This window comes from Lissotriton helveticus, chromosome 4_1, assembly GCF_964261635.1.
Source record: "Lissotriton helveticus chromosome 4_1, aLisHel1.1, whole genome shotgun sequence".
In the NCBI taxonomy this organism is placed as follows: domain Eukaryota; kingdom Metazoa; phylum Chordata; class Amphibia; order Caudata; family Salamandridae; genus Lissotriton; species Lissotriton helveticus.
This window is the reverse complement of record NC_136063.1, coordinates 1,108,992,317-1,109,009,913: the sequence shown is the minus strand read 5'-3', so window position 1 is coordinate 1,109,009,913 and position 17,597 is coordinate 1,108,992,317. Positions and strand designations below refer to the sequence as shown.

At 41.5% G+C, this 17,597-nt stretch overlaps 1 protein-coding gene across 1 annotated transcript in view; it reads right to left on the bottom strand.

Annotated features, from left to right (window-relative positions):
- The window catches only part of TMEFF1 (transmembrane protein with EGF like and two follistatin like domains 1), a 579,610-nt gene that overhangs the window by 14,021 nt on the left and 547,992 nt on the right, over nt 1–17,597 (bottom strand). The window contains exons 6-7 of the mRNA XM_078687711.1: nt 17,334–17,482; nt 4,455–4,520 (exon numbers count right to left, since the gene is read on the bottom strand). Of these exons, the coding sequence (XP_078543837.1) occupies nt 4,455–4,520; nt 17,334–17,482 (215 nt within the window). The remainder of the gene's footprint in view (nt 1–4,454; nt 4,521–17,333; nt 17,483–17,597) is intronic.

Sequence of the window (17,597 nt, the reverse complement as noted above, 5' to 3'; positions counted from 1 at the left end):
GTGTCAGTGAGAATGAGGGAGCATATTATCAAGACAGGAGATACAATTATCGCCGCTTTATCGGCAGAAAACTGCCGATAAAGCGGCGATAATGGGCTTGATAATATGCTCTATGCAATTTCAATCGAAGCACATGGGCTTCGATTGGAATTCCATGGAGCATATTATCAAGCCTATTATCGCCGCTTTATCGGCAGTTTTCTGCCGATAAAGCGGCGATAATTTTATCTCCTGTCTTGATAATATGCCCCGAGGTTCTGTCCATGGCCTTCAGCAAAGAAAAGTCTGGGGAAGAACGAGAATTCTTTGTGGACGCTGCTGAAGTGTGGCCAGACTGTGTTAAGCAAAAAAGGTTTCTGGCGATAGGTGACGGGCTTTAAGAGGAAAGGCTAGAGAAGAGTGACCATTCCGTGCAGATAGAAGAGACTAGATTAGGAGTAGCCAACCAGTGAAGAGAGAAACCGAAGGCATGATTAGAGTGGATGTAGCGTCCCTTAGTTCTAATTTTGGTTGGAGTTCAGTGTCCTGAATGGAGATAGATCAGGTAGAGTCTTCGGCTGGTGTCTACAGGTAAGTAGTGGTAGTTTTATGTCCACATTTCTGAATTCAATAGATGACTAACGGAATATGTATATGAGGTGCATGAAAACTGAAGGGAGCTGTGTAGAAATGATAATTATTTCTGTACTGTCTATATATGTATCGATCAGCCCATCATCAGGCTATCCTGCCCATCCCCTTGACGTCTTTGATTTTTGTAAATCAGCACTGGCTTTTGTGCACCCTTCTGTTTATAGTTATCTTGATTAACAAATCCTCAATTAAAGGGTATACTTTCTTCATTCTAACTGAGGGGCGATGTTAAGTCAGGCAAAAAGACTAATGTAATGCCGAAAAGGTGCAGGTCCACTCAGACTGTATAATAATATTTCTAAGCAGACACTACTAAGAAATAAACTTTTAGTAAGTAAAAAAAAAAAATAGGATCATGTTATAGTCTATCTGTGTTATATATTAATGTTCATTACATTTTGTATGGAGAAAAGGTAGATAATATCGAAATATCTTTTGGAAGCTTTTTATACATAAAAGCAAAATACATTTCACAAAGGTTTACTGAAAATAAAAAGTGCATAGAAGCGTTTAAGTATTTCTTTTCTGTAGGTTTTCAGAAAAAAGCAGTCATTAACGTTTTGCCTTGAGTTTAAGAAAAGAAAGCTCCACCTGCTGCTGTTCCTGTATGAAATCAACTGAATTAGAGCAGCATGAGCATTTATAGATGCATTTACAGCGACTTGTTTACTGATGGGACAGGCTGAATACCTCCTGGTGCCTTGAATCTTCCTGATTTCCTAACTGTAATTTCCACAGTATAAATACAGCATCAGTTTATTATTGAACATTTATCAGTAAAGAGCTGTTGTCAGCCAGCCGAAACATCCTCCACAATATTTTATTTCTCGTGTCAGTTGATCTGCAAAAAAAGTTATTCTTGAATCACTCCTCCGCCTTCTTCATTTTGATTTCTTCTCTCATTTGGCCTGCCCCAGCAGTGGTGCCGGGTGGGCAGTAGGTGCCATCAGCTACCATGAGCTAAGGTACACCAGGTTCATTGGGTGTCATTCCTTGGTTTGAACTAACCCTGGGCTTAATACTACGCTACGCTAACGGAGCACGCAAAGTTTGTACTAATTCGCACTTTGCAAATTGCACGTAGTAAAGTACCAAAATTGTGCTTAATCACGTAGCGCAGCAGCTAAATAAACAACATCCTCAGATGCTTTGAAAAAAGCAATTTTACATGCTTAAAAGAATATAACCAATTCACAAAAGTGAACTTGTTCAATGAAACCATTAGGCAATAAGAGAGCTGATGCTTTTGGGGTCTCCCCTAACCTAGGGGGAGGATCAAGCAGATGCCTTGAACACAAAGAGCATAAACAAAAAGCACATTTTGTTGAATTTCAGTGGTGGTCCCATCCTCTTAGGACCATCCCAAGCACAGTCATTGGCAAAAAAACAATCCCAACCAAAGGCCCAACAAAGCATTATTGAACTGTGTTTGGGGTGGTCCTAAGAGGATGGGACCACCAAATCGTTCAATAAGATGTGCTTTTTTGTTTTCAAGGCATCTGTTTGGTACTCCCCCTAGGTTAGGGAGGATACCAAAATCATCACCTCTCTCACTGCTTGCTAATTTTTCAGTTTCACTTTTGTGAAAGTACTATATGCACTTTAATATATAAAGATAGAGATACTTATTTTATCATAACTGGCACTGTGCAGGATGCCATTTGCAATTACTTTGCACATTTTTCACAGTGCAGACAAGTACACAGTGTCATCAGCTACGCTACGCGTACTACGTGAAGTTCAAAGTATACTACATGAAGCTACATGTAGTGCTGCTACGCAAACTACGCCCAGGCCTAGTTTGAACCCCACAGACCTTCATATCACCTTCATCTGTCATCTGTGTAAAATACAACCATCAGGTCTGTGCAGGGCTACAGTACATAGGCTGGTTAGTGATACAAAGAGGGATGCACACATGCTATTGTTATCAATGTGTCTATTAGGTGGGGCATGTCAGCACATCTTGAAGGCAAGGCAAGCCAGAGCTGAACCACTGGTCTAAAATGCGGGCCAAAATGAGTGGTATTTATTAAAATTGACAATATACATTCACTTACAAACATTGAATAAAAAATCCCTCTCACAGGGAAGTAGCACAATGGCATTTCCAAGAGTGAGACAAATGACAATGATAATTCAGTTTGTGATGCATAGTATACACATGAACAATGATGCTGTTATGTATGGCATGGCATTATGTAATTTTAAACCTTATAGGAGTAAGGAGACATTACTGCCAGGTGATCGTCAACTTAGCAGTGTCATAAAATTATGGATAGAAAGCAGCATGGGGTCCTGGAGTTTGGTCATTCATAGTCTGCCATTCAGCCACTACACAATATCGGCTCTGTTCCCCACTTTGACACAAAACAACAATGCGTTGTGGTATCAGGCCTACTGTACTTTGAAGACAGTACAAAAGGTTTTTGAGTTTGACTTTCTGAGAAAACAGAGATTAAGTTCTTTGAGCATGGAGAAATGTGGTTTCTTCAAATAAGGCAGAGCTTAGGTGCTTGATTTTGCAGGCTGTGTATCTGTGTGGCCTCTTTCTTTGGAACTCTGCCATAGGTAATGTTACATCAGTCACAGATCGTGAGCAGCAGGGTCCTAGTTAGTTCAATGTGGTATGGCAACTGGTAGAGTGGCAGGACCATTCGTAGTAGCCTGGAAAAGAAGGTGGTCCTTTAGCCACTCTATTGATTTGGTGTGTAAATGAAAGAATATTGTTGAACTGCAACATTAATGGGTTGTAGGCAGTGCTTAATTTGAGCCAGTGAATTCTGGTGCTCAGCACCAGCACTTAATTGTCAAGAGCGGCACTTATGACAGCCTGCCATATGGTGATGAGGTTTGTGTAATTTAAAGATGAGAACAGTTGTTTATTATTTCAATATACATTATAAACAACTAATACCTGCCTCCCAAGCCATTCTTATAGCTTTGAGGGCCTGGAATAGTCGGACCTGTCACATCTGAAGGAGTGTGGTAGTTAATAGTTGTATTATTACTGCCACTGGCTGCACAGGTGGGGGCAATGGGTGGTGCAGGCTGCAGTGGCCTCCTGAGGAGAGTCCTGACACCTATTGTTTTACAAATTAGGCACTTGTAGTAGGTGTGATGGTTCCTACTTCAGTCAACCATGCGAATGGCAGGGTGTTGTCAGAAGCATACTCAGTCTGAGAATGCTGTCTCAGAGCCATTTAGACATTAGTACCCCCTTTAGACAGCAGGAGACGAAATTCAAATATGAAGATGTAGCTTTAGAGCAGTATTTTCCAACGATGAAAAAGGAGTCCCATAAAACTTCGTTCTCAACTTGAATGATTAAAAGATGATGGCAGATGCCTGACCCAAAGGACAGAATAACCATGCGCTGATAATGGAAGAAGCTGCACTTTCATTTCCTGTGGTACAAGGGATCGTCCCAGGGAGACACATAACAAAATGAAACAGGTTACAAACAAAACCAACGGGGAACATCCATTACAACGCGGGTTTTACACCGCAGTGCCATTACAACAAGGGTTTTACAACGCAAGTCGTTACCACGACTTGTGCTGGAGGGCGCTCTAGAATAAGGAATAGTAGCTTTACTATTCCAACACCTTCTCTACTGTACGTAGGCTGGTGTTGGAATAGTAAATCTTACTATTCCTAAATCCAGCACCCTACAGCGCAAGTCGTGGTAACGACTTGCGTTGTAAAACCCTCTTTGTAATGGTTCTGCGGTGTAAAACCCGCGTTGTACCGTCATACATCCAAACCAACGATACTCTTTTCCTATTGAGATTCAGTTGACATATCACATTTATTTATACCTTTGACTTCAGGGCGATTATGCAATCCATCATCTTTCTTTCCCACTGAAATGCTGTCCTCCATTCCTAAACAAGAAAATGTTTCAAGGCTAAATTTATTATGTTTTCATATTGAAAGCATGGCAGTCTACATAAAATCATTGTAAAATATTGTAACATGCACCTTACCATTTATTTGGCAAATATAATATTTAGTTACAAGGAATCATATCAAACATTGTTTTAGTTCTCTTTTAATATAACTGCTCAATCAACAGTTTTTGAGGCATGAAGCAATTAACAATTAAATACAAAGTCCTTTATAATCAAATACAAGAATATGTTGAGAATGGAGGTGCCACGGTGAATTGTAATGTATCTGGACATGGTAGAACCTGATGGCAAGATTAACTCCTAAAAAGCAACTGCCCACTCAAATTCACTGGCTTTCCCCACACGGTCTTCAACTTCGATGCCAGGGTATTCAACCTCAGTCCTGAAGCTTGATTCAGAAGAAATATAATAGTTTGCTTGTGTAATGTGCCAGTTCAAGCTAATGTCACTTTGTGGTTTTGTTTCACTACATTCATCCAACAAACTGCATTTGAGCACCCTGCAGCTGTGTAGGAGGAAGTTACATCACACTTCAAGGTCCAGAGCTATGAAACACGCTCCCAAGGCCATCTACTACAAAGCAAACGACCTCACCTTCAATATGAAACCAGAAAACTTGAAACTCAGTTGTTTGACGTTACAACACATGCTTTTATCCCGCAAGCCATTACAACGCAAGTTGTTACAACGACTTGCTGTCAGGGTGTGCTGGAGTTTGGAACAGTATAATTTACTTTTACAATTCCGGTCTGTGCAACAGTAGGTAAGGTGTTGGAGTTAAATCCAACACCTTATACCCCCCTACATCAAGCCATTTTGTAGTAATGGCATGCGGGGTGAAAGCATGTATTGTAATGCACGTGTTGTAACAGTTGTTTCCCTCGAAACTCAGCATTTGTGATTCCCCAATTATCAAATTATTTCTAATCAAGAAACACGTGGAGGAGAGATAGTTTACAGTGTTGCACTATACATTTCTATAATTAATTCATTTATAATTAGTTTGTTCTTATTATTCATAAACTCACTATAAATGGCAAGTGTACTAACACAAATTTAATAATGCTCTGTTATTCTATGCCAACCGTAGATAAATTATCTAAATCTAAAGGTTGCAGGTCACATATAGATCTATGCAGATGGTGCAATGAGCTACCAAGATACCTCAATGTTTTAGAATGACATTTTATGAGCCATAATATGGAAGGCAGAGTACATTTCGTTTGAGCACAAAGACTTTCATTCTATTCTCACGTAAGTATTTTGAGATAACTGGCTCACTTTTTGTGTTAAGCACCACTTCTTTATTACATGTTTGTCATGTGAAAACCCTATTTACATTGCAGTGACTATCCAATAGTTCAAAGAACAATACATATTTGTGAAACGAAAATGGAATAAAAGATGCTGTAAATACTTGACTAGAGAAAGGTTTAACAAGCTGTACTGGCTAACTTCTTCAGAGCATCTGTATATTGTTATGTATTTGTTGGCAGGTTCAATAAGTAGGCTGTCCTGTTTTAAGTTTAAACCTATAATGACTGATAAATCCTCACCTAGGGGAACAGCCCTCATCAGTGTAAACATACAAACTCTGGTAAATGCTTGCACAACCACAATCTAAAATCCAATTGAAAGAAAAGAAAATGAGAGAGAATGAGTCACTTTTTATTTCTTTGTCAATGGCGCTAATACAATGTAACTTTTGTCATAAAAAGTGGGAGCAAGAAATATAAGTCCAAGATTATTCTGCCTGAGTTTTGCAGTTTAAGGTGTCACTAAAATATTGCTTCCTCTTCCTTCTTTCAGTTTTTTGCTCTTGAATCAAAGGTGGAGGGATCAGAAGCATGTTTTGGGACTCATTATTTCTTTTGAATACTATAGAGAATCTAGGAATATTAAAATCATATTTGATGTTTTGGCAATGTTTAATTCTTTCACTAATTGGTGAAATGGCTGGCCAATATGTACTATCACATTTTCCCTCATAGTAAGAATGGGTAAAACTATTTGGTACATCGGTCCACTTTACTAACAAGCCAGTATTGATAGCAGGTCAACTGCCAAATACCCAAGACCTTAAACATTAAATGCACGGTGTGGTGACAGGAATCTGAGAAAAGAGTGCTATGACCATGCACTAGGGATACAGGTGAAAACATGACACAACACTTTCCCCATGGCAACAAAATTCATTGCTGTTAGGTATCATTGTAATGTGTTATACCGTCATCCTGGATTTCTACCCAACTGCACTTTTCTGCCAGTGTTTTGAGCCCATAGTTACAGTGTTAGCAGCACAATTTCAAGTCCCAGAATACAATGTGTTGTCTGTTAAAAGGGCAGGGCTGACTTGAAGTGAGACATTTGCCATGGGGACACTTTGCAGCTATGAAAGTCCACACAACAGCAGTACCACCTTTATGTAGTCTGGCAAAGAGTGTAGAAAAGCAGTGGCAAGCATGCCTACCACATCAAATTTCAGGTACCTTAGAATGCAGGGCTACTAATTAATCTGGGGTAATTCAAAACTTTAAAGCTTTCACAAGGTGCTATGCTGTTGGCAAGGTTGGCTCACCTACTCCTTATTGTATTCAGTAAGGAGTAGGTATTTGTATCCAAGATTTAAAAAAAAAAAAAAAAACAGTTGAATAGAAGACTCCTTTTTAAATCTATTATTAGCCTCGTAAACCAGACAGAGCTGGAGCTGTCCACCGCTGCAGGGCTTGGGTGCTGTGGATGCCTTTAGCATCTCCTATCACCCACCCATGGGAAAGCACTGGTACTCCCCCATGGGCCCACCTCACCACATGCCCCACCAAGGATGGCAGCGGTAGCTTCTCTGACCCATCCCCGGGCGATCTGATGACATGAGCGTGCACATGGTGCGCCAACATCATTAGCCATTAGCTTCCAGCACGTTAAGGAATGTGGCCCCCCTTGGGCTGACGAGCCATTTTCTAGGCAGATCTGCACTCAAGGGGGTGGAAAACCACAAGACACGAGGGAGTGAACTGTTTATGAATGTTGAGGAGTGGCCCCTTGAGCAACGATCGCTTCCCATTTTTGGGGACATGTTTGGCTGTTTTCTGCCCCCTCCAGGGGAGGGGGGTTGATCGGCCAAGTTTTAAGCCGATCAGCCCCTGGAAAGGGGGGGTGGGGGTAAAAGCTCTAGACACCAGGGAGTATATTGCTTATCAATGTTGGGGGGCAGCCCTTTGGACAAGGGTTGCTTACCATTTTCAAAAGGGTTCTCCTCTGTTTTCCACCCCTCCACCACGTCCACTTCTGGGGACAGATCGGCCATTTTTTAAGTCTAACTGTTTGTGGCAAGTAAGATATATCATTGTGGGGTAACCATAAAGTTCATTGTGTGGTTTGTATTGATCATTTTTTCCAGATCATTATATGTCAGTAATGATATTTACAGTTTTGATAGAGCCACAGTTTGTTGAGCTCTAATTTGGCACAGTGTTTTTATTGTTCTCTTGTTTGTTGTGTTAGTTTCATTAGTAAGCAATATGGCTGCACACAGTCTGACCACCCATGCAGTTGTTGGTTTGCTTTTTGAATCCACCTCTGAACATGGCTCTCAGACTAAGGGCCTCATTACGAGTTTGCTGGTGCAGTAGCGGGACTGCCCCAATCCTGTACCGCCAAACTCATGGTTGAACTGCCCACCAGAGTAGGAGTTTTCTTCTGCCTGGTGGGCGGTTCTTTGGCATTCCCGCTGTGGTGCCTATAAAAAAGGCACACAATGGGAACATCAATATCAGTACCTGCATGGTATAGACTGCTGCAGTCCATGCCGTGCAGGTTCTGGGGTGCATGCACAAAGGGGGTACAACATGTGCTCCTGTGCATGCACCCCATGGTCTTGAGGCACAAGTGGGCCCTGTAGGGCCCTCTTTGCTTTCTTTCCACCACATTTTTCAAGACGGGCTCACCGCCATGAAAACCGTGAAGGAAAGGAAACTTGTGTTATGCTCGATGGGACAGCGACTGTCCCGCCAAGCATATTGCAACCTCAAAACCCCCTCACCACCACCAGGGATCTCTGATCCCTGGTGGTTGAGGCGGTCCCAGGGCAGCCTGACCACCCTGATCAGAATAGGGCAGTCAGAATACCACCCTGCCGCAGCCATGCGAGTCTGACGGTCAGTGGACTGTCAGACTCGGAATGAGGTCCTATATCTGCATCTGAGGCAGAGGACCAAGTTGAAGATTCTGGCAGTAAATGTTCTGTAAGAGAATAATCGTCTGATGATGAATACACTATTAGTGCTGATGAACTGTCGCTTTTAGAGGAGGACACTGATATCTACGTAGTGCAGCAAGAGCAAGCTGGAGTGCAGAGCGGGGCTGGAAGGCTTCCCATTGGATGTGCTGAACCCTGAGTTGCCCCAAGCATTATGTAGCCTGTTTTGACAGCCTTTTTGTGGTGTTGAATAGTGCAGAATCAATACAAATAACTTTTTGACTTTCAATTCCTTCAAACTGTTTATTGAATGTGTTTTGAATGATATTGTTGAGCAGACTAATTTGTATGCAGAACAGATTTTGAGGGACAACAGTGCCACAATTAAGTTCTACTCTAGATCTACCCTGTGATCTCGCACAAATCTTCATGAGATTAAGCACTTCTGAGGTTTAACTTTGTTGATGGGATTGGTAAAGAAGCCAGGAAATGTCTTTATGCTAGTTTACTGGTCCCTGATAGCAACTGCTATTTTTTGAGCAACAATGAGTTGAGATTGGTATTTGTTTCTGCAATGGATGCCGGATTGTGTTGATTATGCTAGAGCATTGCCATGAGATCACCCTAATTGTGACTGTCTCTTTAAGATTAGGGCTCCCAGTTTTCTGTTTGTACCGAATTTTACAGATACATACAGACAGAAAACTATTCATTTTCCTGTCTGTATTTTTTTTTAATACAGAATATAGGCCTTCTGTGAATGATGTCTACTGTCAGTCATGAGTGCCAGGTCAGTAGGTGCACAGATTGAGAGGTAGGAGAGATGAAAAAAGACAATAGATTCCCAAATTAAGCTTAACTAAGTGCAGATTTACAGTTATTTATGCTATTCTACAATTCTGTATACTGCTGAACGCCTTTGGACATTAAAATGTGAGTATACATTTATCGGTTAAATAAATGTGGAAAAATACCCATTGCAGCTTTATTTATACAGAAAACGCAAAATAAAAATGGATAAATACAGAAAAATTAGCAAAAAATAAATATGGATAAATACAGGCGAAAATGTTGAAAAAATAAATACCATAAAACTGGGAGCCCTATTTAAGATTCAGCCTGTCCCTGAACACCGAGCAGAACATATTTATGTTCCCAGAAAAGATATCTGTGGATTAGTCTCTTGTCCTGTTCAAGAGCTGTTTGGTTTTCAGCCAATACTTTACCAGCTACAGAGCACATTATGGTATCAAGATGTATATGCTGTGGGAAAGTGTCAATGGATGTGCATATAATTTCAGGGTGTACACTGAATTTTTTGATTGACCCCCCTTGGGTGCCCTTTCACTTTCGAAGTCAGTGACAACATTGTGTGGGAACTTGCCAGAGGACATTTTATTTGAAAGTCTTTTTATTGAAGATAATCAAGAAAACATATGCTAACAGTGCAATAATCTGCATATATCGGACATCCAACTTTTACAAATTGCAATGTTGTCATAATAATCAAGGCAACTGGAGTTTAGGCCAGTATAGACCGTAAACAAAGCTGCATAAAATGTGTAGCCAGGAAGACCACTAGGCTTTGGATCAGCCAAACAATAGGATAGTAAAGCAAACAGGGGTGTGACAGGATCTCCTACATTTCGACCAACTGCCACAGGTCCACATTGTCAAAGATGGGGTTAAATTGAAGCCCAGGTTTAGAGTGAACTAAATGTAATTTCATAAGAGCTTAAGGTGTATTAAAGAGGGTTCTCTGAGCATTCAAAGAATTGATAACATGTTGAGGTTGTTGTGTTAAAATTTCTTTTATTAGTCTTGTCTACTTTAAATCCCTACAATAAGACTTCCACTTGCCAAAATGTGTTTCTATCGCTGCAATCGTAACAGCAGACTTCCTCAGGGCTCGTTCTCAATTGCCGATTGGTTGGATACTTAAGACATCTTCATCTGCTCTGTCCCAGGCGAATTGTGCCCTTTGGGACTCCACTTCTTCAAGCATATAGCTTATCATTGCTGATTGGTTGGATACTTAAGAGCCCTGATGAAGTTCCCTTTTGGCACTACTGGGAACGAAATGCGTTGGCTGTGTGCCGGTTTTTAAGGATTGATTTAATAAAAGAAGTACCTTTGGGAACTACTACTTACGTGTCTAACTTTGCAACGAGTGCACCTTCCACCTTCTCCTGAAAAACTGTGTCTGTGATTTGCACCTTTGGACGACGGGTGCAGGAAGTGTGTTGCACCACCTCATTATTGATTGCACATGTGGACTGGTTGAGCTGGACCTTGGTCTGTCGTTTGTCTTTTTGTGCATACTACATACATACTACCTGTACTGAGTGAGTTGTGTGCGCCTACATACCAAGCCACCTTCCTTTTTTTTTCTTTAGAGATTACGTTGTAGTTTAAGAACTGTAGATGACAGAGAAAAAGTAATGATCATCTACGAACTCCACTGCCTTCCATTTTAAATCTGCAGGAATGACATTGTAAATAACATGGTGATCAAAGTTGTGGTCTTCAGAGTTTCTTCTTTAGAAATATTATCCACTCAGATGTCCATCAGTGTTCTAGGCTGTCAAGCAGATCCGGTTTATGGAGTGCTTTGATTTTAAACTGTCTTTTTTTAAGTTCAAGTTTATTGAAACCACTGCACTGAACACAGTAAAAATAAGTAAAATTATGTTTTGGTGTTGACTTCCCCTTGTTTGATTACTTAAAGGCGAAATGTTTTTGTGACTCCTGGGGTCTTGTTTATGTTTTCTTCTCACATTTACTTTGTCTATGCCCTGCCCTACTGGACTAGGAAACAAACTTTTCAAATCTCATTAGGTTGCGCTGTGCTGGAGAAATATATTGTTTTTAATATAATCTTAAAAGGGCCTTATATCCCACCTCCTTTCTTTCCTGGCTTCTCATTGGTTCCTGTGCGTGCCACTTACCTTTCATCCATTTCTATTGGCTGTAGCATATTTTCCTGCATTTACCAATGTTTGTTCCTCGTCGGCTTCTCTTATCAGTTTCCCGCCTCGGAAATACTGTTAACATCCGCTTTGGTAGAACAATTTTTTGATAAAGTTTTGCCTTTTACTATTACAGCATATTTATATAACAATGTATCACCCAGACAGATTAAGTAGTTTGCATAGAATCACAGGATGTGCCGTGGCGCTGCCGAGACTCAAACGGGGATCCCCACCTTTCGAGTCAGCAGCTCTGGCCGCTGTGCCATATGTCTCTCAGCTCCCATGTTATCTGTCAGGGAGCGCTTTTCCTCTTCCGATGATGAAAAAAGTTCTTTATTAATTAAATAGGTGAAACCGATACATTACCAATGCCTGTTTGTAATTTGCAGGGGTGGGCCCTTTAGTGAAATCTTTAATCTTTGAATAAAAGGACCCCATGATGTAGCTTCTACAAAGTGATCACTTTCTACCAATTGTTAAGTAGTTGCAATTCCAATTATACAACTATACCTAATCAGTTTCTGTTTAAAATATTCACAAATCTCATTATGAATAAAGAGGCGATCTTATTTGTAGTCCTATTTGAGCTGCTTTTTTACAAATATTATTCGCTGAGATCTCCACCATTGTTTTATGCCATCATGCAGACCCTGGTTATGATGTGCCCTGATTTCTAACTAGGTCCCACTCTCGATTTTTAGTGAACACAGTAAATATACATGCATTGATTTATGTACATTTTTAGGTCGAGCCTATAGCGGCAGCACACATGCGAAGCATGCAGTATTCAGTATGGTGTGGAAGCTCCGTGGAAGCTCCACCAACTCTCTGCCCATCTTTTCATTGGCTTGTGTCTTAAATGCTGCTTCCGAATGGTTTAAGCTTGTTTGTCCCTCCTTATGACGCCCATGTAGTCATTTGTGTCCTTCCATGGCTACTGGCCCCTTTACTCCCCACGCCCCCCATTGTTCGTGCCTTCTCGCCCACCTGCACTCCCGTTTGCAATGCAATAGGTCTTGTGTAAATGCGAGTTCTATTGCATTGCAAATGCTTGTTAAACAACCGCCCGCCAAACACCCCCTTCGTGCCTGACTCAAATCACCCATCCAAACTCCTTGGTCGGAAAGGTCTGCTGGGAATTATAGTCTTTTCGGGCCACGCCTCCAAAAACTGCATGTGGTATGGCGTCCGTAAAAAATCTACAATCTCCATCAGTTCCTTTCCACTCGTTTCTACAGGGCTAAGAGCTTCATGAGAGGATTTTGAACTGTTGCCCTCCAGATATTTTTTAATGCTCTAGACACTGCTTTTGACTTGATTGTCTGTTGCCCTGGAAATCAGTGGAAAATCAAACTGAAATGAGTGTGAAACAAGAAGTTAAGGTGGGATTCTTTTTCTGAACATATAGGAATGTAAGATCTTATTGTGGTGCCCCTATGACCCTGTCGTGATAGGAGTCTAGGCATGTTCAAAGTGTATATCTGAAAGGAGTCTGTGAATCAAAGTCTGAAACCTCTAGCAGTAAAAGAATGTGAGCCTGTGAGTGATTACTTGCGGGGTACCCCGCTCAATTAACCGCTTCCGCGCTACCGCGAATTCCCGCCGTGCGCTGAAATTTGAAAAATGGCTTGATTGTGACAAAGCCAGCTCGTCATGCGCGCAGCGCAGGTAACGCCCATGACGAGCTGGCTTTGTCACCCGCGCTGAAGGGGTTAAAGAGTATGGTAAGAAGTAGCCTTTCCTCCAAAGGAGTGAGGCGAAGGATTGTGGTAGATCAGAAATTGGGGAAAAGATGCACGTTTATATTGGGAGTGGAAGTGCAAACATAACTATACATTTAGTGCACAGAATCCCAGGGAGATGTACGAATAGCTCATCCATTGACCTTCCTGAGAACAGTCCTCTCAGTTAAGCTTGTGTTGATTCTTGGACTTCCCTTCACACCTGAAGGATTTCTGGGTTGACCATGAATTTCTATGTGTCGATGTCAAAATCTTTCTAGGGACAGGAATAAGAAATTGGTGGATTCAAAGCGAAAAATAAAAATTCAGATGGCAGTAATAAAGCTCCACTGCTCTCATTTTCACAATAACTGAAATTCTCACTGGTGTGAAATAGAACCTGCTCCAAATGTTTACATATCTGAAATTGAATAGGATTGCTTTAGGAATATAGGTTGAAATAGTGAATGGTTAACCACACAACTGGTAATGCAAAATCCCGACTTGTAATGCAAAATCACGACTGATAATGCAAAATCACGACTGATAATGCAAAATCTGCAAAATCTGACCAACATGGCATTGACATTCTCTTCAGAAAAGCAACGGTATAATAGTCAACTGATCTGACTGCCTGCCATGATAGACAACAGTTAGGAAGAGGAAAATACTGACCGCAACAAACTTTCATAAAATGTTTGATAACAGCTGTGACAACTAACAATTCCATGTTTTGTTAGGTCCATTTCATGAGTACATGGCCCACTCATGATCTCACTACTAATGCACACCTGTTGAAGAACAGAACAGCACTAACATTTAACTCCACTTCAAATCAGGAGTTGGCCTAACAGCTAGGGCGGTCGACCTCAAATCTGGGGAACTGGGTTCGAGTCTCGGCAAGGATGCACAATATCCTGTGATTCTGGGCAAATCCCTTAATATCCCCGTGCCTAACAAAATGTGGCCTCATGTGACGTAACAGGTGCTCATGTAAAGCGCACTGATGCCCGATACCTTCGGGTCAAGTTGGCGCTATATAAAGCTCCATTAATTTTTACTTTTATTTTAAATCCTCTTTTACTCTGACAGACATACAATACATCTGCAAGAAAAACATTTCTGCTGCTAAACTGTTATAGTCCCCAGGGGAAATGGAAAGCTCGAACAACAAACAAGTAACGTCTGAGCGTTGTAAACACATCACCAACCCATCGTATTTAACTGACAATCTTGTTACACAAACGTCCTTAAGCAATTATTGTGAAACAAATAAAACTCACCCTAAAGTCTATCTAGAAACCAGCTGGCAGGCACTTATAATGATCACTGCTCAAGAAAGGAGGTGGCGAGGACGACATTCTCGGGAGATGTACTGAAACAGGACATTCCCAGAGTCGCCAACTGACTTGGCAACTGTAGAATTTTTACATGATCTTAGGTTGAAAGAAAGAGTGTTCTGAGAATCTCTTTTCGTTAGTGAGTTACAGTATCCGCAGTGGATTGGCTCTATTAGTTGGTGTGCCAAGGACGATGAAAGCACTTTCCACTTAAGATGTGTCAAACTGCACTCATTCATTGTGCATGATTGGTGGTGTTCAGTAGCAGCCGCTACCGACCACGGGTGGTGGGGCGGGGCTGGGGAAGGTGGAACAAGGGAGAGGGGGAGGGGGAATATATATATATATATATTTTTTTTTTTTGCCGCCTCTTCTTTCTCCATCCTTCTCTTGGCAGGAAGCACACAGCCTCCCAAAATCCCCTGATGAATCACAATGCTGCCTTATCAGTGTTGTGATTGGTCTGAGTGCCGTGGTTCAGCGCTCAGACAGGGGCTGGCAGGCTGTGCATGTTCTACACGAGGCTGTAATACAGCCAGCGTGGAGAACATGCAGAGTGCGCATGGCGCTTTGGCCAGCCCAAGTTGGCCGGCCAAAGCGTCATAAGCACTTTAGGTGCTGCCATCGCTCCTCCCCCTTTGACGTAAGGAGCCCAGCCCCGCCCCCCCTGGCTTCAGATGCAAGCTGAATACAAAAAACAAAATGATAATAATAATGAACGTTATCATCATTTTATTTTTTTTATTCAGCTTACAGCTGAATCAATGGGGTAACGCTCTGGTCTCCCCACTACCGCCACCGCAACTGATGGTGTTATTAGTGTGGCGAGAATAGCACTCCGCGCTAAACATGTAAGTGGCTATTTGAACGAAATAGATTCAGTCTTTATACCTTGATGACATAAATGGATTACTGGGGTTTTTCATAAGGTTTCGGTTGTTGATGTTTTTCTATTAACCATCAAGGCTGCTAGGTGTTCCCTGACAGAGAAGTACTTACAAATCTTGCAAGTTTGACCCCAACTGTGGTTCACCAGCAGTGTGGGATTTTTTTCCTTTTACTGTTAAGCAAACCTTTGGCATTAAAATCCATTGCGTCTCCTGGGAGAAAAACCCCTCTCAACCTGGTGAAAGTGGGTGACTGCCCGACCAATATTGCGCAGGAGACAACCAGGACATAGGCAAGACAAGCATTCTCAAAGCTTTTCCAGATTATCATTATTCAGTTGAAAATAAAAGTCAACAGTGGGTGCTCGCAATGCTTAATTTGAGCCAGTGGTTGCCGTTAGGGGGCAATGGCACTTATTCTTGGGGACCGGCACATATTTTTCTGCATCAGATAGGGAGGAAAAACACACTGATAGGAAATACAGAAAAAGATAAAGATGGCAAAACCGTAATGTAGAGAGAAATCAGGACCTTGCAAGAGTGAGAAAAAGGAGCAAGGAGTGTCGGGCAGTGGATTAAAGGGTAAACATCCATCACAACGCGGTCAAAACACCGCGGTGCTATTACGACGCATCTTTTACAACGTAAGTCGTTACCACGACTTGCACTGGAGGGCGCTCTAGAATAAGGAATAGTAGATTTACTATTCCAACACCTTCCCTACTGTACGTAGGCTGGAGTTGGAATAGTAAATCTTACTATTCCTAAATTCAGCACCCTACAGCGCAAGTCGTGGTAACGACTTGCGTTGTAAAAGATGCGTTGTGAGGTACCGCGATCATTTTGATCGCGTTGTAACATCATACAACCGGATTAAAGACTACCGGCCTTGGTATGTGGCGGTTTGAGGACTAATTGCACCATTGTTTTTAAAGTCTATGGCATTTTGAGTCCAATAAAAAATTGTGGGATTATCATTAGGACTCAGGGGGATACAGTGAGCCTGAGAGAGAGATTATGAAAGGTAATGCAGTTCCTAAAGGAGGGGGTCCCTGGTGACAAGCTTCAGGAGCAGTGAGGCCAGGAATAGTCTGAGCTGGAAATATGCTGACTACCCACAGGGGGCTCCAAACAGCATGTGGTCGGGGTCTCACGGTTGCGTGCCAGATTCCTTCACTTGGTTGAATCAGTCCAAAAATGGAGATTCACTAGTAGCACTGACTGGCAGCAGGGAGTCCTTTCAGGACAACGAGTTCTCAAAGGAACTACTTTGAGAAATCATTGTCATTGATTTATTGGGATCTAAACACCATCAGTTTTAAAAACACGGACCCTATTTGATTGATGAGAATTTGTTGTAAAGGGCCATGCAGTTCTTGTGTATGTTGATACACTTGTTAATCATGATTCATCACTTGAGTGTATCACCTCTACAGAGATCACCAAGCACATTTATTTTGCACCAACATTGACTGCGCCGCTATGTGTCTTGAAATTGTGTTTCATAAACTCCTTTGAATACATTTTATTTGCCATTTGTTTTTTCGCATTTCAAGTATTGTTACTATGGACCAGTGTGTTGTTTACTAAAGTGTTAATGTAACAGGCCTATTGGCAATGAACTATTGGCTATGCCAGTGCTTCTGAGATATATACATGATACTTTACCTGTGCATTTCCCGAGATGTTTCACTTCAATATGTTCTTGTCTCAAGCATGATGCTTCTCGCACAAGGCATGGATTGTTGTAAGAACTCCCATCCGAAGCACAGACTGGGTTTAAGTTGTGTCCACTGCAGTCTATGTTGCACACACATCTGGCAATGGAAAGATAGGTTTATTGGCACTTTGTAAACATGAGAAATGGAGATTTCTATTTTTTGCATGAAAAATGAACAAAAGGCCACAGAGATGTTCTTACAATTGTGAAAG